The sequence below is a fragment of the Sebastes fasciatus genome, chromosome 13 (assembly GCF_043250625.1).
Source record: "Sebastes fasciatus isolate fSebFas1 chromosome 13, fSebFas1.pri, whole genome shotgun sequence".
NCBI lineage: Eukaryota > Metazoa > Chordata > Actinopteri > Perciformes > Sebastidae > Sebastes > Sebastes fasciatus.
In genome coordinates this window covers 9,018,850-9,041,427 of record NC_133807.1, presented here as the reverse complement: position 1 = coordinate 9,041,427, position 22,578 = coordinate 9,018,850, and the positions used below count along the sequence as shown (strand labels likewise).

Genomic DNA, 22,578 nt, shown 5'->3' with positions numbered 1-22,578 from the left:
ACAAGTTGTATCCATATGTATATCACTGGCACAACTTATGTTTGTTCTGTGGTAACTAAATGAAAAACAATAACATTTACATTTAAAAGTAAAAAAAATGGAAATGAAAGGATTTAAATGATTGCAGATATTACAGCTTTTACAGAGAAGCAGACGAGGAGAAATAAAAAGTCCAGGAGAAAATGCTGAGTCATTGTTAGTCTTTTATTGAGGGTTGTACCCAAGTTTTACAGCTTTGTATGACGGCTGCAGGAGCCAGAGGGTTACAAACAGTAATCAGTATACGAGTACAGCCAACAGAAGACCTACTACTTACTACTCTACACCTTAGTACAGATTCTCTTAAGAGCACTAAAATCCAGAAAAATAGGAGAAAAAAAATAATACAGAACAAACCAAGCAACAAAGGAAGGAGAATAAAAAGATTAAATGAAACCAAACAAAACAGACAGCATCAGAGGAGACATTCATTATTAGAGCACACTGGAGTTGGTTTTCTATACCTTGTAATATCAGGCGACTTCGTTTTTGTCAATTTATATACCCATACAAATAAAGATTGTCCTTCAAAAAGTGCAGTTTCCCCCGAAGTTAAGATAAAATCCTTTGATGACCCGAGGAAGACATTTGAAAATAAAAAGGTACTTCCTGTTTTGTTTGTAAGAGAGGAAGACATCCTCTCGTTGATTATAGACACTGTACGTTTATATTCTCATATATATATATATTATATATAGTTTCAACAGTCTCCCAAAGCAATGTGCATAATAGGTTTACAGGTGATCCAACTACACACTGTGGATTGATAGAATCTCTATAAAAAACATTGTAGTTGTGTAAAATTTGCAGTTTCACCGGCCTCACTCTCCTCGGCTTATCGAGGAGACAAGCTGTGAAAATAAAGAAATGGACTTTGCAAATCTTAACCTGTCCTCCTCTCCTGCTACAACTGGCCCGACGGTTGCTAGGTAATAAAGGTTTTTTTTTTCAGTTATTATTATTATTAGTAGTAGTACGATTCAACGATGGCACAACATGTTTGAGGAATATTATTGGGAATCCCATCTCAACGGTGTTTTTAAAACATTTTTGGGATTTTTTTTTTTTAGTTTTTTTTAAAGAAAGCAAAAAACCCAAGGTGGACATGGAAGCCTGGGTTCAACACTCCACTGCATAGTCTCTCTGAGCGACACCCATCCCTCCCCTCTGTACTGTAAACCCACCCCCCCGCCCACGATAACACCACCCGCCCCGCCCCACCCACATCTTTGTGCTGGTTAGACTAAAGCTTTTCAGGGTTTTTGTTTGTGTGTATTCATATTAAATGTAAAATGACAAAAAAGACAGCAGATTCTCACAGTTTGTGTTTTTGTTTTTTGTTGTTTTTTTGTGTCAGAAAAAATAGCCTTAGCGCTTTTGATCGACAGTAGGAGCCGTAAGGTGTGTGTGTTATGATATAATATAGCATTTGCTCACAGGATAGTTAAGTCAAGAGAAAAAACAAGAAGTCACATTATTTTTCTTAAACATTAAAAAGTAGTAGAGTATCACCAGCCAGCTTCCCTCCTCTCCTACCCTCCTTTCCTTATTTCCATCTTTCCTCCCCTCGTCTGGCCCTGTTGGGAAGCTGCTTGGCAGCCCTGGGGATTGTACATTGCTCGTGGTGGTTTTTCACTTACTGAAAAGGTTTTCCTCACATCATCCTTTTTGCAAATGACATTTTTTCTTCTTCAAGCATTTAACATTGTCCAGCTTTTTTAAATACACACGTACACAACAACAACCAAAAAAAAATATTATCAATCCCTTTCCTTCCCTCTCACCCTCCCTCCTTGATTTGGCATGATAATGTGTTCGAACATACACACACTGTTTCTGAACGAGACTGGGTTTTTGCATCTTCCCACACGCACTCACACACTAACAGTAGATTGGACGAGACAGAAACAGAGCAAGATTAAGCTGGGAACCAAAACAATAGTAACATTAACATCAATGAGAGGCGTTTTACAGACGTTGCTTGTCCCTTCTCTAACAGCAGAGCCATGCTGCCTCCTGAGCTGCTCGTCAGGGGGTCACATTTTGTCCCACTAATTGGTTAAGGTAAGGATACTGAGGCGGGACAAAACTGCTCCCGGAGCAGCAATCGCCAAAAAATCAGAATGAACGAAGTGTAAAATAATTTCATCAAGAGCGGAAAGGGAATATAGACTATTTAGAGTTCACTTGCCCCGGACCTCCTGTCAGTTTTGCGTTTCCTCTCCTGTAGTTAAGCTTAGGAGTTTGGAGAGGGAGAGCTGATCCTGGATGAGCCAGTAAAAGAGGCAAGTGGAACCCTGTGTCCCTGAAAAGCCAGGAAGAACCAGCCGATCACAAGTCCCCGTGCCTGAGTCGCTACTGGGCAACGAGAAGCCTTGCCTCGTTTCAGTCAAGCTCAAGACACGAGCATTTCCACGCCACAACGATCGCCATGACAACCGGGCGTGGTCAGAGCAGTAGTCGAATACTGTTTGAAATACATAAACGATGAGCAGTGGTTGCTTTATTTTTTCCGTGCGGTGGTTCCATGTTTGAGGCTGATCGAGTGCCAGAGAAGGCAGATCGAGGCGCCGGCCGTCATTTATACTTTTTTTAAAACCGTTTGCAGCTACATTCTGGCTCAGTGCAGGCGACGTGGCGATGCCGCCGCTCTGACCAGCCGGCCCAGTGAACAGGGAGAGGTAAACCTGGAGAGGAGGATGACAACCCCCCTCCCTCTTCTCTCGCTCCCTCACTGGGGCCAACAAAGCACCATCTTCTCTAGTCACAACACACACGCACTCACACACACAAACACACACATTACCCTGTCACAATACTCTCACAGACGCACCTTCTCCCTCAGACAGACCTGAAAATCAAAACTACACCACCAAGCCGTCTGTCTGACCGTCCGTCCGTCTCGGCTTTGCTCTCCGCTCGCTCGGCCTTTCCTCTAATCCACCCAAGTGCAAAATCCAAGGCTCCTCAGTTCAATTTGTCAAATTAAGTTAACTCAAAAAACAAACATGGTTCAGATGTTCCACTTGATAACATTTGTTAAACAAAAACAAATACAAATAAGAGATATATATATATATATAGTTTAAGCAAAGAGATCTGGAATTAAGTAAACTAATCTTTTTGTATGATTGAATTATTTGGTAGAGAGCAGTTCAATACTGGCACACACCACTGTCAAGTCTGGCTAATACTCAAGGTTCTGTCTCACTACGTATGCTTTGAAGTTGTTAAATATTCACGACTAAACTTAAAAACACAACTTAAGCCAACGCTACTAGTACTTCTGAAATAAAAACCTATATCGGAGGGGCAACACACACACACACACACACACACACACAACAGGCAGAATTATTACACGATGAAGAAAAGAAATTAAGGTCCATGGCTTCGCTAATGCTGACTTCTCGTTAGCGCACTCTCTGAAGCTTTTGTTTTTCCCCCGATAATTGTGCATCATAGTAACTAAACAATCACTGGTAGATAGGTACATCTATTATTCACACGTGTATTTTGTCAACAAACGCCACTGGTGGATTTACATTCACGCCATTCTCACACACAACCACGACCCCTAACACTTGCCCTCCAGCGGTAGACCTCACGTCTGCCGATACAGAGCCTCTTAACACACCCACACACACATCCATACAGACACATCCACACACGATTCATCAGGTCAGGAACTTCAGATGAGTACACCCCCCCCTCCCTCCCCCCACTCAAAAGGAAGAAAAAAAAAAAACAGTACAACAATACAATCATATTCTATTTGTAAACAGGTAGAAGCCACTTGACTTGTTGTTGCATCTTCGGACACAATTAGGATCAAGGCAATGAAATGTGGACGACTTTTGCACTGTTAAAATATTATCTTCAACCAAAACAAACAGATTTTTAAAAGTTTTTCTTCTTTCCTTTTTTCAAAACACCATTTGTGGCAATGAGAGCGATTAAAAAAAAAAAAAAAAGCAAGTTATATTTCGCATTTTGTTGTACTTAATGAAACATTTAAAACATTTTATGAGACACGGGGGAAAAAAAGAAAAAAAACGCCTCTCGGTAGGCCATGTGAGAGGCTACAGTATGCATAGATACGGATTCGCCTTTCTCTTGGTTTATAAGTCTGACAAGACAGAACATTTTCCACTGACAGTCAAACACTCGCGCAATAAACACTCCCCACTTTTTGATTTTTACATCAGTGGAGTGGAGGAGTGGAGGAAGAGGAGGAGAGAGGGAGCATTGGGGTTTCTACAGCCCGTCCTCCACCCCCCCACGTCAGGACCCCCCTGTCCCTCAAAAGACAGCATATTGAAAGCAGTGTGTTGAGCTTCTCCAGCTTAAAGCAGTTATTTGGCAGAGAAAATAAAACTTACAGACCTATACATAGTTTTCAGTGCTAGAAGTTGGATTTTCCTTTCCTACAAGGAGTAGTAGTTTTTTTTAATTCACCTACAAGGGGGGGAAAACTGGCTTGATTTCCTGAGAACCATTGCTGGTTATTTAGCAGACAAAGAGGAATAGTTCAAATAACCAACGCCATGGCCAAAAACACTGATCCGAATTCCCAGAGTTACAAAGCATCGTCTTCATCCTCAATAAGAGTTTAAATTTTTTTTAAGTTTTTCTATTTGTTTTATAGATTTTTTTTATTTATTTTGTATTTTTTTTTTTTGAGTATTTTCTATTTTATTCCATCTTCTCTTTAAAATGAAGAATGAACACACGTTCCGCCTCCTAAGTCTTGTAAACAAGAGGTTGCAGTGTGGCACCTCCAAACATTGAAAGCCTATTCTGAAAGTGCTGTTTCCCCCCTGCCCACTAGGGGGCTAGTGGGAGGGCTTGCTAGATAGGCCCCGCCCCCTACACTGGGGTGGGCGGGGCTTGCTAGTCCCAGCTGCGGCTACAGTCCTTTGCACTGCAGAGCTCAACGTTCTTTAGTTTTAAAACAAAATTGGTGCAATACTTTTTAATGTCACTTTTACTATCACCAGATAATCCTCCTAAATCAGCTTTTTATTCTTCTTTAACTATCTGTTGATCTTGAACTCCACGACAACGCAGTAAGGTAGGCGTGCCAAGGCAGAGAGGAGCGCACACATACTCATTCACGCACGCACTCACACACACAAAGTACTTCCGCACACATACGTGCGCGTGCACACGCATACACACATACGGTAAGGACCTCAATGAGTAAACAGCTACACTGGAAAAACTGGCTGCTCCCTCTATATTGCAGATTATATATACTGAGAAAAAACCACATTCAGTGCAAAGTTAAAAAAGCTCATACTCCAACATTGTCAGCAAACAAATGCAAAAAAACAAAACAAAAAAAAAGAAAACGTTAAAAATGAAAAGAATTGGAATTCAAATAAACATGACGAATGAAACAAAAAATATATATATAATAATGAGCTCGATTGAAGCTTTTTTCGGTCTGAAAGAGCACTACCTGGAAGCAAATATCCATCCGTTCACATTATAGAATTGGCCTGCATGATTCAAGTATTCCGACTGATATGTTTTTGGGCTAAAACAAAGTGGACATATGTGCAGAGAGAGAAACGTAACTTGTTTTCCACAGGGGTGACCCCGCTTTGTTGTATATCTTGTAAGTGAGAAAGAGTCCAACTAGTGCCATTGCATTTATAACTACTGTTTTTTTTTCATTTTCTTCTGCCGATTATTGATAATTCTCTACTGACCCTTCCTCCAGCCTGTTTGATTGGCAGGCGGTTCACATGGAGTCCACGCCCCCTGTCAGGTGATCCACCGGGAGGAAGGAGCTGATTGGAGAGGGGCTGCTGATCCTCCCTGTATCGGTGCCACTGGGGTTCCCCCACAGGCTACTGGAATAGTTGGGCCCGCCCCAGAGGGAGGAGCTGTGGAGATCGCTGCTGTTCCACTGGGTGGGTTCAGGAGCGCGGCTGGGAAAGGGGTGAGACTGATCCATTCTGCTCTGAGAGGAGCCGATGGTCTGCCAGCTAGAGGAGGGAGTGGCCAATGACTGCCCTTGTGCAAAGAAACGGTTGATTTCCTCCTCGCTGGCAAACTCGGCCAGAATAGTAGTGTTCCCCAAAACACACCTGCAGAGAGACAAAGAGGTGAGACACAGCACGTGTGAGTGAGTGTGTGTTGCTTCAAAACATCCTGTGACGGGAATCGGCAATAGGCAATCCGAATGTGTTTACATGCACTCTAGTAACCTGGTTACTGCAAATCTGTGTTTACATGCAGCAGGTAAATAATTAAATTTCTCCCCTAACCCCGACCTTATTCTGGGAGCATTAATTATCTATGTGAACAGTCGTAGTGAAGGCTTGTCACAGTAGTTGGTGTTATTGGGTATACACCGATTACATAACTTGCCCACTGCCCCCACCGTTGATTTGATTTTTTTTTTACAGAAATAAAACCCATTTAGTTCATTTTTGCATATCAGCACCGTGTTATTTGGCAATATTTTGGAATTAAACCCAATGTTATAACGGAACCATAACGTTAATGAGGCAATTGCCTTGCTGAGGACGGAGCAGTCATAGCTGGTGTGCGTGATGCAGAAGCGCCGGGTGGAAACCTGCGGCCCCGCAGCCAAATCTCAACTGGAGAGGCCAGACACACAGCCATCCAACGGTAAAGATCAAAGTAAACGCTCTACAGATATACATATTTTCTTGTAAAACGTCCGGTGTGGTCGGTAACACCGTGTTGTCACAAGTTTATTAACCGTGGGAAAGGTTCCTCACTGTGACATCCCTATCATAGTGGTGCAACACACTGCTTTTTGGTTTTATTGAATTTTAAAAATGATCAAATGTTCAGAGGTCAAAACCAACTTATTTAGACTTATAGAGGCTACTTTTGATTAAGTTTCAGTCAGATTGGATGGAAATATTTAAAATAACGTGCATTGATCTCACTGCTATGCGTGAACATCGATACTTTCCCTTTCTAAAGTGTTGTCTTGCTCATGCTTGAGGCAGTTGCCTGTATACATGACAAGCAACTGACAATCTCGAGGAGAAATCTAGCTGAGGACATCAGGTCTATATTATCTCCTGCCCTGGTGACGGTGACTAATACTGAGTTTCTTCTGGCATTTAAGAAATCAACTTACTGGCAACAGCCAACTGTGCACATAAACAAAATGAATGCGTCACACAGTTAGAATACAGGGGCTGACTGTAAAACTGAACTTCTATTCATCTCTCCAGCCACTGACTGATCCATTTCATTTTGTAAAAGGACAGAGTAAAGTATTGAACAGGCCAGTCAATGAACCATTATGAGACTGTTAATACAGGGCGACTGCTTTAACACAGAAATGGAAAAGTAGAGTGTGTGTGTGTGTGTGTGTGTGTGTGTGTGTGTGTGTGTGTGTGTCCGATGTCCTTACATGTGCAGGCTCTTCTGGGCCTTTGCGGCCTCATCCTTGGAGCTGTAGCATACCACGGCGTTACCGTGCGGCAGGTTGAGGTGGAATGTGATCAGAGGGCCGTGCTGCATGCACAAGGTCCTCAGGGTAGAGCCGTCAATCTGTGAGACACAAACACAGACGGGATGAACGGGGACAGCTGTTAAAACAACTGTTGCCAAATATGCAGAAATGTGTCCTCAAGAGTTCAGTTTGTTGAATATGAACTGACAAAAAACACCGTTGAATAAAGTTGCAGAGTGGAAGGAGCTATTTTAGGCGCCCATGTTTCCAGATGTAAAAATCCCATTCACATCCCATACGGTCAATGTTACATGACTCACAGTTGGAGCTCTTTTATGACTTGGATCAGCAAGAAACTCTCCCGGTTCAATCATCAGTCCAAAATATAACTGTGTCTGAAAATATCTGGTTCTTTGTGTACGAGCCTGTGTACATAAAATCTTCAAGGTAGGAGTTCAAATCACTTCAAATTTTGGGTACATTTTGGATGAATTCATCAACTATGGCGCTAGGTTTTGTTCTAATCTGCAACGCAGGAGCGTTTCAAATTAACCAACACTCTGATTCAAGCATTGTAGTTGTTTGAACCATCTGTCAGGACAAAGTGACATGACAAAACAGGATTTCTCAGAAACAAAGTTGAAATAATTAATTGAGGTGCCCCATAACAAAAACGTATACGATCATTGCATTATCCAGGAGAATCCCATGTTTCTATGTTACGTAATACTAAGGATATGGTCTAAGAAAAAATAGAAATAGGAATGCAGAGTTGGGAAAACGCCAGAACCACTCTGCAACTCTATAGAATGACAATAACAAAACAAAAACACAGATTCAGTGTTATGTTATGTCCGTGCATGTACCTGAGGTGTGAGATTTTTCAGAACAAGCCATTGGGATCTCCCTGAGCTGCTGCTGCTGCTGCTGCTGTCGCCCCAACTGGAACCTGCCAATACAAGTGGAAGAGTACAGGTTAGTAGCTGTATGGAGTAGTACACCCTGCATGTATGGCATGTATGGTTAGAGAGTATATGTCTAGCTTTGTCCACAACTCCAAGATATTCAGTTTACTGTCATAGAGGAGTAAAGAAACCAGAAAATATTCACATTTAAGAAGCTGGAATCAGAGAATTTAGACTTTTTTTCTTAAAAAAAATGCTCAAACCAATTATCCAAATAGTTAATTCATTTAAAGTTTAACAACTAACAGGTAGTATATATAGTGTGTATGTGTGTCTCCCTCTGCTCTCACCAGGTGTGTATCTGGACTCAGAAGAGGCCCACCCCCCTAGCCTCAGGGCAGAGCCGTCCCAGCCAGAGGAGGCAGAGCTGGGCTTCTGGCTGGTGAGGCCGGGTGGTGGTCTGGAGGGGGCCGCCACAGACATCGCCTTGGGAGGCAGGGGGACCTTCCACAGCTCATGGGCCAGGGAGGAGTTGGACACAGAACCGCCGCCGGGAGACCACTTTGACTCACTGGGTCTGGCTGCAAGGAGAGAGGAGTGAAACTTGTTTACGCCCTCCTGTCCATTTACACAGATCTGCTCACCGTCTCTCTCTACATACTTTTAAGTCACACATTTGTCATATTGTCCTATAACAGCAAAAGTAAAAGTCTAAAACCAGAGAATACAAAAACCAAATGCAGAGAACATGGTGTAAGGTCAGCTGGACAGACCTCTCTTTGAGGTAAGAAAGTTGTGTATAGTTGTATAGTTGCATAAAGATAGCAAAGGCTGAATTACAAACAGGAGCGCATACCTGAAGTGCTTTGTGCTGTACTGGTGAGGGAACCGCTGTGGCTGGAGGCACGAATGGATGACCAGGCACTGTTAGAAGGCATCGTGGTGTTCAGTGATGAGGATGGCCCTGGAAATACAGAGAAAGAGAAGAGTTAGTGTCTGTGAGAGCAGTTTATCATATCTGAATCCAGCATCCTATCTGATCATCAAACCTGAGTCCTTTCAAATATCTTATTAAATTTATTCAGGTTTAGTTTTCAACATTTTTAGTGAATAACAAAACAAAAATGAATAACTTGATATTCAGGAATTAAAACTCAACTGAGATCTTTAATGAGATTTTGTGGCTCAGAAGGCAGAAAGACTGAAAATCTAAATCATGGACCAAATAATGTTGACCACCTGAAGCTACAACCTGGTGAGATCTGAGCAGCATAACAGATGAAATCATGAATAAAATTATGTAAATCTGAGCCATTACAACATGTGTGGCTTATTTGGGTTTTACAATTTTATTAAAAAATAGAGACAAAATCATGCCATACAAATCATCTATTTAATACAAGCTAACAAAGCTCACAAAAAAACAGCCTGCTTAATGGTACAGAGTGGTGCTTCTTTCTCTAAGAAACCATCTTTGATCTGGCTTACAATTAATAAAATCTGCCGGTGACTCATTTCAACCAGTAAAACAGACAGTTGGTGGCTAAGAATGAAGCACATACTTCCTACAGGTTTTACACATTGTTCATTGCTAATAAAATGAAAAAAAAGAGATAAAATATTGGATAAGAGATATAAAAGACTTTGTGTTTATGCCCGGCCATATGTGTGACCTACCGTTGTTCCTGTCCCTGAGGTGGTCTGTGTCGCGGACGGTGTTGATGGAGAGGTTGTTGATGACACTGCCAGGGGTCACGTAAGGGTCAGTCTCAGGGTCAATGTTGGGGTAACCTTTCCAAGGCTCCCCGGGCCGGAACTCTGCAGACACAAAAATAGCGATTAGTTGTTTTCGTTGCAAACATTTTGTTTTGTTTGGTTGGTTTGTGCAGGTGAAAGCTTGTGTACCTGGGGGCCAGGTGACAGTGTTTCCATGGGGCGGGGGGGAATTGGCACGGGGCGGCCAGCCATCACCCACCGAGCCCATTGATTGGCCGGGAGGACTCAGGGGAGATGGGCCAGGAGACAGGAAGTCATAGAAGGGAGAGTCCTCCAGACGCAGCCCAGACGACATAGCACCTGTGGGACGAACACACATAAACATGAGGATGCAATCGCACAGACTAAAACTAATTTTGGTTATACACCATGGTGCCATCAGAGCATTATACTATTTAATTATTTAAATAACTTCTCTTTGAATAAAAAGTTTTAATCAGCATATATTCTTATAAGCATATTTTAACAAACGAGGTGACAGATTGAACTGCAACTGTTATGTCCAACATTTAGTGCACGACTTATGATTAACTGAAACTTTAAATGTATTGCAATGTGTTCAATACTGGACCAAACTACAAGCTTTTTTAAAGCCATTTTTTCAAGTCTAAAGGAGGCAACTGTGCAGGAATTAAACCTTTTTCACAGTTTCAGTGTTTACATGATGGTGTGTACATGATTAACTCTCCTATATAGACAATCGATGTATAAACAACTCTGATGGCTAATATCAGCAGGCCAGTCTGACGCTACAGCATGTACAGTCACAAACACAAACAAAGGTTCTTCTGTACCAGGTTTGCTGTTCTGCTCCAGAGGGTCAGTAGCCCAAAGTTTCTTCAGTCTGGACTGGGGCGGCTCTTTGTAGCTCACAGCTCCGCCACCACTACCACCACCACCCATGTCCAGGGGTACATTCAGGTTAGAGTTCAAGCCTGATGGGAGAGATTGAGGAAGAGGAAGAGGGATTAAATGTATGAAGAAATTCAACAGAAATAGTCAAAACTAAAAGTCAATTTACATATTCAAATATCTACAAATAAATCTTTAAAATGTCGGGGAATATACTGATTAAAATTTTAAAAATGACTAACAGCTAACGTACTTAAAGGGAAGTTGCTGAAGGATCCGAGAGCAGCAGCGTCCTTCTGCATCTCAGGGGTGTTGTGGGACATGTAGTTATCCAGGTAAGGTTTGTGGAGCGGGGGCTGTTTCAGCAGGGAGGGGTCCAGGTGCCGCGGTGGCATCATTGATGGAGACGAACCAATAGGACGTGTCTAAGGATGGGAGGTAGGAGGTTAGAGAAACCATGAAGACACAAATGTTTCATGAAATAAAACCTTTTTGGGTGTATTGAAGCAGGATTCAGAGGGATTTTTAGACACACACACATACCTGTTCAGACGGTCGTCCCACAGGCATGGGTCTCTGGCTCTGAGCTTTCTGCTGTTGTTGCTGCTGCTGCTGCTGCTGCTGCTGCTGGAGGAGAAGTCGCTGCAGACAGACAAGAAGAAAAAAGTAAATAAAAACAGTTTGCTGATGTTTTTGTGTATCTCAGATTAAGTTTTTGCATGCGTGTATTGTATTGCATAGTACTGTATACTTCAAATACATTTGTAGGCAGTTTGATGGAGTTGTCAGTCTGACAATACTGCAAAGGACCATTATACAAGGCTCACCAAGATATCTGTTTGATTGCAGATACAACATGTATGTGTGTTCAAGTGCATGCTTCCTCCATCACTCTACCTGTAACTGGTTGATCTGGTTGAGCTGTGACAGCTGGTTGAGCTGGGAGAGTTGGTTGAGCATAGCCACCTGCTGAGGGCCAAACAGAGGGTTCAGACCTCCGTTACCTCCTGGGTACTTCAACAGGGATGGAGGCACCTGAACACAACAAGATTTGGGTTTTAGTTTATATTATATCATTCACATTTTCCTATGAATTAGATGTTAAACACATATGAAACCATGGATGAGAGAGTGGAGTGAATTTGGTTGATGGCGGAAAATGTAGCTCCTTCACTCTTAGTTATAAAAGCATTGCAATATAATGAACAGTTGCAATGGCATCTGAATGAAATGAAAAAAAACAACGATTTATGTGCGTGATCTACCTGAGAGGGCAGGATGGGTGGAGGCACTTGGTTGCGGAGGTTGGGTTGAGGGGGGATCTGGGACTGGGGGCCGCCTCGGCCCTGTGCTACGCTGCTGCCACCCATCATAGGGTTTACATTCTGAGCAGGGAAGACAAACACACACACACAAATGGTCAAACAACTTGCAGCAAACTTTAAAATTTGGTTTTGTCATTCATAATTGTCATGAGGCTGGACAGAAACTATCAATCATAAACCCTCTTTTAGTGACTTTGTGACCACAGGGTTTTAAGTAAACTCATTCAACATTTTGGTGGGTAACCTGCTAGAATATCATTGTGGTTCATCTCCATTTTTTCACATAATATGATTTTCTTATTGTTATTATCTTAGAGTCTGAGGCTCAAGAAAAAGAAAGAAAACATCCTCTTCATCCTTCCACACTCACCTGCCGAGCGCCCCCAGGACTAGAGTGGGCAGGAGACGGCCCAGAGTCAAGACAGGGGATAGGCTGAGCAGAAGTGGAAGAGGAAAAGCTCATGCTTTGATTGGAGGAGAGCTCATCAGAAGCTGCGTTATTGTAAGCAGAGGAGGAAACGGACAGCTGCAGAAGCAAGGCCAGGTGCACAGCGGATGGAACGGCAAGCACAGAGGGACAGGAAGCACATCAGCAGCCAGAGAAGTTGAGAGAGGGAAGGAGAAAAGAAGGAAAAGAGTTAATTTTGCAGAAGAAGAGAGGGAGAAGGAAATAGCAAGTAAAAGAGGAAACTGAGAAGGAAAGAGTGAACAGTGTAGGAGCATGTGAAAGAGTAAGATGGGATGCATAGTAGAGAAGTAAGCGATGGGGAGGAAGGGAGTGGAGTTGAAAAAGAGAAGGTGGCACCAGAGGATGGGAGTCAGAAAGATAGAAACAAAGATAAGAGACAAGCAGCATTAAGTGAAGGAGGAAAAGAAGCAAAGCCAAACAAACCCACTGCAGCTTTGAACAGAACTACGCAAGGGAATGAATCATTATTGCATAATTACAAATAAGAAATAAAACAATTAAGCATGTAAGTGTGCATATCTAATTTGGTTTTGTTGCTAAAAAGTGACAGCCTAATTAATCATGCAAACAGCAAGCTTCAAATGAAACATCCCTTTCAATAGTCCACACATTAATTGCAGTGTGTTAGAAAAACCACTGTGGGGCAGAACAGGGCTGAGAGAGCACTACCCAGCCAGACAACACACAAAAGACTCTCCTCCACTCCGCACCTACCTCATGATCACTACCGCAGCACCACCTTTATCTGGTCGGTTTTACACAGTAGACTGTGTATATTACCAACCCATTAAGTGCTGGTGTGTTCTCAGTTTGTTCCTGTGATCTTTTCTTTACCCCCACCCATAGCATACCAGGGAAACTTGGTTGTTTCTGCATACCTTGTCATAGTAAGGGCTGCGATCCATGGCAGACTCCTTGTGGAGCTGGTGTCGAGACCCAGGGTTCTTCCCCATTACTCCATTGTAGTCTCCCATACTGCCCATGTCCATGCGCTTGTCCTGCACCATCCCTGCTCCTGTCTTCATGGAGTCGTCAGGAGAGTCTCTCTGCAAGGAGAAAGACAAGAAAATGGGATATTATAGAGACAGAAAAGCATGAGTATTGCATTCATCAATCAAAGAGTATTATATATTACAGTACAGTACATTTGAAAAACTAAACAGTAAAGAGGACGAATCGCATCGCTGCACATGAACAAAGTTGGTTACAACCGCAGCTTTAAAATGGACAGGTGTTTCCTAGTGGGAACTATATGGCTGCCACACAGCCATTTAAAGATACTGAACTTTAAAGTGAAAGAGAGCACCAGCAAAACAATGAGAAATAGTACTTACAGAGAAGTTCATGCTGTTGAACTGGTTGATGAGAGGTTTCATCCAGGGTTCATCCTGTTTGTTGACTGGTTTGTTCATCTGAAACATAGCAGACAAAAGAATTATTAACTGGAGACAATTGAACCAATATCAGGGTCACCTTTTCAACCATTTGCCTTTAAGTGTTTCTGCAAAAATGGCTAAAATAACTCTAAACTTTAACCCATGATGTGCTTTGCTTTAATGTCAAGTGTTTTGTGAGCGCAGGGATCAATGTTTTCATGTTTGGGATGAACAAATACCCAATGCCAAAGTGGACAAACCTTGTTGGAGCATTTATGCTTGTAGTTCCAGCTGTTTTGGTCGTGGGACCTGTTGTCCTGTTGGCTGTTGCTCCACATGCCAATCTCCACCTCCTCTTCCTGGTCCCAGCTATTGCCCATGGACGCCTCCTCACCACCCCATGTCTCCATGGGCTTGGGACCTGGAGCTACAAAGAAGGTAAGGACAGAGGAAGAAACTTAATACCAACAAGTGATTGTACACGGTTCTATTGCTCATTTCATGCACTTCCTACAGGGGACTTCTCTCTCCTGCCACTTTGCACAAAAGTCGACTTGCTGAATATTCATGCTCATGTGTGCGCCTACCAGACTTATGCTGGCCGGCCCATCCAGGACCAGACTCTCTGTCATCCCTGCCAGGTCCCTCCCAGGTGGAGCTGGTGTCCATGGGCTTCCCCCAGGCAGACGTCCCGTTGTCCACTTTCACAGGTGGAGCGGGGGTAGGTTCCCATGTTGAGGACTCCTTCTTCTGGGTGTAATGCTCACCCCAACCTGGAGGAAAAGAGGGAGGTACACATTAGAATGAGGAAATACTTTCTGTGGTGTGGTCTTGAACTAATAGCTTTATTATTATCATCATTATTTTAAGACACAAACAAATTGGAAGCCCCAAAGCTAAAATACACACAGAAAGGAGAGCAAAAAAACATTTCTTTATCAATACTCTCCATTTCTTTACATTTGCTCAGTCTGAAATATGCATATCTTTATCTTTGACCATAAAGAGTCTCCCTAAGACTCTCCATTAAATTGTAAATACACAACATTCAGCCTGCAGAAACAACAATATGACAATATTCCCATTGACCTGAACCACAGCATGTGATCTTGTAAATTAGTCTGCTGTTACTCTTTAGATTAACGGCAGGATCTATACTAATTTTACTTTTTTTAGTGTGGCATTACAACCCCTATGTCCAACTACCTATTAATACATTTAAACATATTACTGTATGTGTAACGTAGTGACATTTATCAAGATATATGCTTGTTTTCGTCATAGCTCTCCCACTCAGAGTAGCCTTATCAGGCTTGTTTGGACATTCGCATTTGGAGGCATCATTGCTTACCCTACTCTTTCTTGGGACCCGACCCACATATCATATTTACAATGATGCTGCAAGTTTACATTGTTTTTCTCTGCAGGAATCAGAGAGCAGAGCTCGGGGAGAGAGCCCTGCTCATGTCTCTGGGGAACCCCGCGTCAACTTGCTTATGTAAGTGTTGTTTATTTTAACTCCCGTGGGTGCGTAGCTGTGTGCACGGGCCCTTATGCACTTTCAAATATGAGACTATGTGTGTTCAAGTATGAGTTCAAAAAGCTCCTGTTACAGCTGACTACTCAGACCTGCTGCTCTCTCCCTACACAGGAGGCGTTTGGGGAGATGCCAGGGATACCTCCCTGTAAAAATAGGACAGATCATGGGGTGCCCTCAGGCTCCAGTGTCCCTCATGTGACTTGACATGCTCACCCACAAGTACATGCACATAACAACTCAAAGAAACATGCCCACACAGCTAAACAGTCATGCCGAGGTAGATGCACATACACAAATTGGCACATACATGCATGTTATAAGGCAGATGTACACATTTGCTATACACTAACTCACACACAAACAGAAGTGCGTGTGCATCTGCACAGACGTAAACACATACAAACTGACAAACTGTAACCCTATCCTACATCAGCCGATCTAATGAGAGGAATGGGAAACACAATATCTGTGTGCACATGTTTATGAATGTTTGACAAGTTGTAGATTTTAAGACTAAATATTGACATTTAAACAATATTTTAACATTGTTTAAATATGTGTTTAGTTACATATCTATGAACATATCTATTGTTCTGACCTACTTCTTTCAATCACATAATTTTCTCTTGAATCATTGTGCTGTCGTTTCGATTTTTTGCACTTCAGTGTTCACAAAAATAAAACCACAATCAACTAAAAGGAATCAAAATCTACAACCTGATTATTTTTCTCATTACAGTGGCTGGCTAGTCTGCCCCACCCTTCCCAGCCACTTTGCTGCTCCAGTTAGCTCGCTAGACAGCAACCCTGAATAACCCCAACAACCCCTCCCCTCTTCTCAGCCCACTTCTACAGAATACTCATTTTAGTTTCCCGATCTTATATTGGAACCAGTCCTATTACTAAGTCACCAGACCTCCTCCTCCACCACTCACTGTCTCTCTCGCTCTCTTTCTCTCAAACCCAACAAAAGCCAGTGTTTCTACAGAAAGCAGAATTGGCGGGTGAGGGAGAAAAGGGAGGAGGAAAAAAAGGCGAATGAGAGAAGAGAAAAATCGATGCTCTTAGCATTCCAAAGGGATGACTCAACCGGCTTTACAAAAAGCCCTCAACACAGACAACACCGTAGGGAGATGGGGGAGAATGGCTGTACGTGTTTGTTTTCTCTCCATGCCTCTGTGCAAATTGTGTATGCTTTTGAATACATTTGTGAATGTGTGTGCATCCACACGTTTTGTGTTTGTACTGTCGAAATCCTTTTAAGACCTTATTTCAGCTATCGTGAAAAGTGTGTGGGTGGTACTTGCACCTTTTTTTTTATTCATTCAAGGCTTTCAGACTGCACCAGAAGGCTTGCACTTACACGCTCGTACCACTTTAGATACTGGCTCATGTCCTAGCATTTTTAATATGAACCTCAATATCAAACTAGACAAAACATAATAATCTGGATGCCAATTCACCCAGAGTCTGCACACATGTTGTCAGAACTGTGCATTTGACAATCTGCAGAGCTGAGGAATCGATTAGTACAAGTAACCAGACTAAAAACCACTGGAACATGTAAATAATGACAAGATGTTAGAGGTGTGTGGGAACGATTATTTGTACTTTCATCCATTTGTGTTGGAAGCTGTGTCTAAAAATTGCCTGACTATTGGGGTGTATAAGGTTTGTGTATTCATTACTTATTTAGTCTATGTATAGCATAGATGCATTTAAAAAAGGAAAGTGATAATTAACAGCCAATTAATTTGACTTCATCTGGCCTCTGTCTGCTCCGACTCAAACAAGGTGTGTACGTGCCTGAATACATATTACATACCAGGATTGCAGCTTTTGTCCTGGGCAACAGGCTGCATGGGCTGAGGAGGATGCATGGGCTGAGGAGGATGCATGGGCTGAGGAGGATGCATGGGCTGAGGAGGATGCATGGGCTGAGGAGGATGCATGGGCTGCGGAGGATGCATGGAGCTGCGTGCTGGGTGGGACTGGTGCTGAGTGGATGGGCCACCGGCCTCCTGGTCTGATTGGCCGGTCCTGTTCCACATGTTGACAGAACTACCGCCGTGTTTACCTAGGAAGAAAGTTTAATTGTATTTTGAGTCATCAGCTAAATGAAACGCCTTGAATTTCATATGATTTTGTTCAGGCTTTGCAATTCACAGTGAGTGTTTACCAGGGTCTCCCCAAGCTGCTGTCCCATCATCGATCTCCATCCTTCGACGAACGGACTCTGGAGAAGGCTCTTCCCACCCAGTTGCCACTGCCTCCTTCTGCCCTCCTGTGGGCATGGGGCCTCCCAGCCAGCCTGATGGATGAATACATAAGAATAAAAGTAAGCCATCATTTGTTTGTCCTCACACTAAACTTTCTTGCTGTACATTGTCAAAACTCTTGTTAACAGCTAGAATTCAATTTTGGTGCCATATAGCCTTTCTTTAACACCTAAACACACGCATGCAACTAATAAGAACTTGCTCATAAACAAAAGGAAAAGATATTGATGTAGACAAAGATTCTGATGTGATGAATAATACTAATAAGTACCTGTGGGCTTGTTAGGGGCTTGATTGCCTCTAGACATGTTGGATTCAGGACCTTTTCCCCACTCGTTGGAGGGCTTGGGATTCGGATCACCCCAGTTCTGGGCTCCGTGGTTGTTCTTCATTGGCTCACCCCAGCTCTGGCTGTTACTCTGAGGATTGGGTTTGTCGGCCCAGTTGGAGCCCGGGTTCGGAGTGCTCTGGTCTGGATTATTTGATCCTCCACTCCCTGCCCAGGTGTTGCTGCTGCTGCTGGTGTTGGTTCGGCTTGGCGCGTTCCAACATCCAGAGCCTGACCGGTCGCTGTCGTTGTCCCAGCTCTGTGAGTTGGCACCTTTTTGGGGCTCCCCCCAGTGGTTGCTGCCCCCTGCTCTGGCTCCATCTCCACCATTACCCCAGGATTCACTTCTGTTTCCACTACTGGAACCCCAGCCCTGCTGCGGTTTGGGTGCATTAGTCCAGGTATTGGACCTAAACAAAAACAATGAACGTGATCAATTAAGTACAACATTAAAATTACAGGAAAAAAAAGTACATTTAATGCAAACAATACTTCTGCTTTGGTATAATCAGTATTTCTATAATGGCCAAACATCAATTACCTGTCATCTTTGTTAATGTTATTGCTCCAGGTGTTACTGTTGTTGGTGCTCCCCTTGTAGCCAGATCCATCGTTCCAGCTACTCTGCCCACCTGCTCCACTCGCTGGGCCTTTGCTGTCCCACCCAGAGGTTGGCCGTTCTCCCCAGCCAGAACCTCCTGTACCAGGGCCTGAGCTGCCTGGCCCACCCCCCCAACCTGCGAGTACATGAAAGGGATATCAACTTTTGCCTACTGCAACAGAAATTTGAGTTCTAAATTTCACTAAAATACAGTCACACACACACAAGTTTCATACAGATTATAGTCCTACCTCCGGATGTCTGGGAGGGAGCTGCCGGTGTTGCTGGGCCCCATCCGGAGCCTCCGCTGCTCGGCTTTCTCTCGTCTCCACTGGGACCTTTTTGCCGATTGTTAGCAGGAGAATTGACATCCCAGGAGGTGTTCTGCCGTACGGGCGTCTGTCCCCATCCAGTGTTGGACAGAACCCTCGGGTCCACATCGACCTGGGACGCATCTGATTGTACTGTTGCAGGATGGATAACTTTTCTGCGATTTCCCCCTTTTGACTGGCTGCCGTCTCTGTCTGAGCTGGATTGGCCTCCAGAGCTCTCTGCGCTTCCCTCACTTCCTCCAGAGCGAGGCCAGCCTCCAGTGACACTCCCCACGCCATGGTTTCCACCTCCTCCACCTCCTCCTCCACCACCTCCTCCTCCTCCACCTCCTCCTCCACCACCTCCTCCACCTCCCATTCCCATGGCGTCATCCTCCAGGCTCTTCCAGCCATTGTTGGCAGAGTTTCCTTTATGACTTCCAGCATCTGAATGGTTGTTACCAGGTGTTATTGATCCCCATTCTCCATTTGACATCTTGTTAGATGTGGAAGAGGACGATGATGACGAGGAAGAAGACGACGCGCTGCTCCCCCAGGGGCGAGGTATCCCTGCTGAAGGGCCCATCGTAGTTTGGTTCCCATTTCCTGGTGTTTGGCCTGCAGAGCCTGGGACTTGATTTGAGCCGATACCCCAGGACAAGTTGCTCTGAGGCTGGTTTGGGTTATTGGCGGGCCCCTGGTCCCAGCGTGGGGCCCCAGTGTTATTGTGGTTATTATTACTCTTGTAAGCAGCAGTAGAGGAAATTTGGGGGTTCCCAGCCTGCATTAAGGCAGGGTTTTGGGGGTTCACAGTGTCTGCATTTGGGGGGCCCTTGTCTCCAGGGTAGGTAGTTGCACCCCAAGGCGTACCGAAGGCCCCTGGACCCCCCAGCTCTCCTTGAGGGTGCTGGGGGGCTGATGAGGGGTTTCCATTGGCCAGCGGACCCCCATTCCCTCCTCCAACAGAGCCCCAGGAGCAATCCCCACTGAGTTGGGGTGAGGCGGTAGAGTTTGGTGGACTAGAGGTCATTGTGGCATTAGTAGTAGTAGTAGTAGTAGTAGTATTCATCATAATAGTGTTATTTGGTCCATTGGATTCAGAGTTAAGGTTGGTAGGCTGTAGGCCACCATTTCCACTGTTGCTGCTTCCTAACACCTTGCTGCTTGCTGTACCATTATTCACCTCAGTGTCTTCCATCATACTGCTGTTGTTCGGAGCTGCTATGCCATGCCACCCCAGCTGTTGGGGAGCTATACCCAGTTTGGAACTCATCCCCTGAGCCTGTGGAGGCCGTTGGCCCTGGGACACTGGGCTTGGGGTTGGATTCTGCGGCCAGGCACCGTGGTTGGCATTTGGGTTTAAAGTGTTTGGGTTTAACCCTCCATTGATGCAGGGGGTGCTTCCGCCGGTGGTGATCATGTTGCTGCCCCATACACCACTGTTATTGACGGGCTTGTTGTTGTGGTTACCCATGTTATTGCTGCCAATACTGCTGGACCCAGCCACAGAGTAGTGGGAGGATCCGGTGATGTTATTGTTTCCATTACTTGCACCGCTGATGGTTCCCACGCCTCCACCAACTACCTGATGACTGTTGCCGTTGCTGTCTCCATTCACTGAAACGCCGACCATCATGGCAGATGTCACCATAGAAGAGGAGGGAGAAGAAGCCGTAGAAGACACAGAGGAAGAAGCATTTGCTGACATCATCATCACTGTTGTCACAGCGGCGAGGTTTTTCTCTGAGCCGATCGAGGAGCTAGAGTCTGCGTCCATGCATTCTGATGCCAACTCGGGGTCTGATCCTGACCCGCAGCCAGATGAGGAAGAAGACGAGGAGCAAGAGAATGAAGAGGAGGAGGGAGGCCAGACGGAAGAGTTGGTTGAAGAAGGGTTGTTGGGTTTGTCGGTGCTTCCGTCCACTAGTACTTTGCCCCAGTTGCTGTTGCCGTCACTGCTGCAGGGAGAGCCAGAGGACCAGGGGGAAGGCTCATATTGCGAGTCTAAGCCAGGATGGTCCAGACCTGGAGAGAGAAGGTGGACATGGCAGAAGATACTGTTGGATTGGAGATTTTTTTTAAAAAAAAGACATATTGTCAAATTTTAGAAAAACTGCATTTATTTAATCAAGCCAACCAAAAGGTGCCTTTTCATCATTGTCATTAAATTATATGACAGTAAAATGTACTATATCAAGTAAAGCAACAGATATGGTTAAATTCCCTTCATTCAGTCACTTTGAGATTTTTCTATTCCCTCCAACCTTCAGCTGCCCAACTGTTCTGGATGTGATCAGTGCCAGGGCCAAGCCTGGACACAGCTGCCACCATTTTGTCACCACAGCAGGACCCAAAAGCATGCCAAAGCTATAAACTAGGATTCAGGGAGGCAGAGGACGACCATCAGCAGGAGAGAAGAGATAGAGGGCGTAGGGGAGATGGCAATTGTGTGTGAAGAGAGGGAGGGAGGGGAGGAGGTGGTGTCAGCTGAAAAGACTCAGACTTGGTTTAAACTGTGATATTTTTCGGAATTCATTACAACTGTCTGACATCATCCGCATTCAGACCTGGCATGTCTCTAAAATTAGACTCCGGAGACCACTTGTGATCTGATTTTGCTTTCATGGCTATTATGCACACACTCATTCAGTTATAATGGCGAGTGCCTACATTTTCAGGGCTAAAGCAACCATCTGTGCGTCGCCTTATTCATCAGAATTTGCCAACAATCTTTGTCACTCAAACGGCATTATTGCAGTGGGAGCCCCCATTCATTTGCTGTGGTAATGAAATAAGGTACTTTTGGTACTAACTCTCAATGAAGGCGTTTTAATGTGAAAGCAGTGTAGCAGTGGAGTAGGACTTCAATGCAAAATATTTTTCTAAAAGTGTTGACAACAAGGTTAGCTAAATTTACCAAAAGCTGAGTTTATCCAAATAGACAATATTCTTTGTTGTTTTTTGCCAGGAAGTTGGTGAGACATTGCAAGGACTAAATAGAGTTTTCGGCATCTTATGAAAAATGATTGGGTCTATAAAAACTAGCAAGGACTGAATTTTGGTCTTGTTTTTTTCTGGCTTATGAATAATCATTGAATTTTTAGCAACAGAAGGGAAAAAACATCACACAGGAGCTTTGCAATTAGCTTTTTGTTTGTGAGCAAACCTTACCTATCCTATCCTATGATGATACAGAGGGCAGCATGCCCACAGCACTGGCTCTGAGGCAGCTCACAGCAGCTCAGCACTGTTTTATTATTTAAATACTAGCTTTTATTAGACAATTCACACTTAGTCGTCATATTCTTTCAATCACAGCATCTACTG

General features: G+C 43.9%; 1 protein-coding gene across 12 annotated transcripts in view; it reads right to left on the bottom strand.

The window, feature by feature from the left end:
- Positions 1-4,752: 4,752 nt before the first annotated feature.
- The window catches only part of LOC141780161 (trinucleotide repeat-containing gene 6A protein-like), a 38,711-nt gene continuing 20,885 nt past the window's right edge, over positions 4,753-22,578 (bottom strand). For 3 of the 12 annotated variants that reach the window (XM_074655273.1, XM_074655266.1, XM_074655267.1), the window contains 22 exons: positions 19,192-21,276; positions 18,881-19,076; positions 18,283-18,749; positions 17,912-18,043; positions 17,558-17,809; positions 14,780-14,965; positions 14,453-14,619; positions 14,151-14,228; positions 13,695-13,862; positions 12,718-12,873; positions 12,288-12,407; positions 11,920-12,057; positions 11,566-11,664; positions 11,276-11,447; positions 10,965-11,105; positions 10,300-10,470; positions 10,072-10,212; positions 9,251-9,358; positions 8,745-8,975; positions 8,356-8,438; positions 7,448-7,587; positions 4,753-6,137 (listed from right to left, as the gene is read on the bottom strand). In XM_074655273.1, coding sequence (XP_074511374.1) covers positions 5,789-6,137; positions 7,448-7,587; positions 8,356-8,438; positions 8,745-8,975; positions 9,251-9,358; positions 10,072-10,212; positions 10,300-10,470; positions 10,965-11,105; positions 11,276-11,447; positions 11,566-11,664; positions 11,920-12,057; positions 12,288-12,407; positions 12,718-12,873; positions 13,695-13,862; positions 14,151-14,228; positions 14,453-14,619; positions 14,780-14,965; positions 17,558-17,809; positions 17,912-18,043; positions 18,283-18,749; positions 18,881-19,076; positions 19,192-21,028 — 5,532 coding nt within the window. In that variant the 5' untranslated portion in view covers positions 21,029-21,276 and the 3' untranslated portion in view covers positions 4,753-5,788. The remainder of the gene's footprint in view (positions 6,138-7,447; positions 7,588-8,355; positions 8,439-8,744; positions 8,976-9,250; positions 9,359-10,071; positions 10,213-10,299; positions 10,471-10,964; positions 11,106-11,275; positions 11,448-11,565; positions 11,665-11,919; positions 12,058-12,287; positions 12,408-12,717; positions 12,874-13,694; positions 13,863-14,150; positions 14,229-14,452; positions 14,620-14,779; positions 14,966-17,557; positions 17,810-17,911; positions 18,044-18,282; positions 18,750-18,880; positions 19,077-19,191; positions 21,277-22,578) is intronic. The other 9 variants (XM_074655274.1, XM_074655268.1, XM_074655275.1 and 6 more) reach the window with 5 other exon arrangements.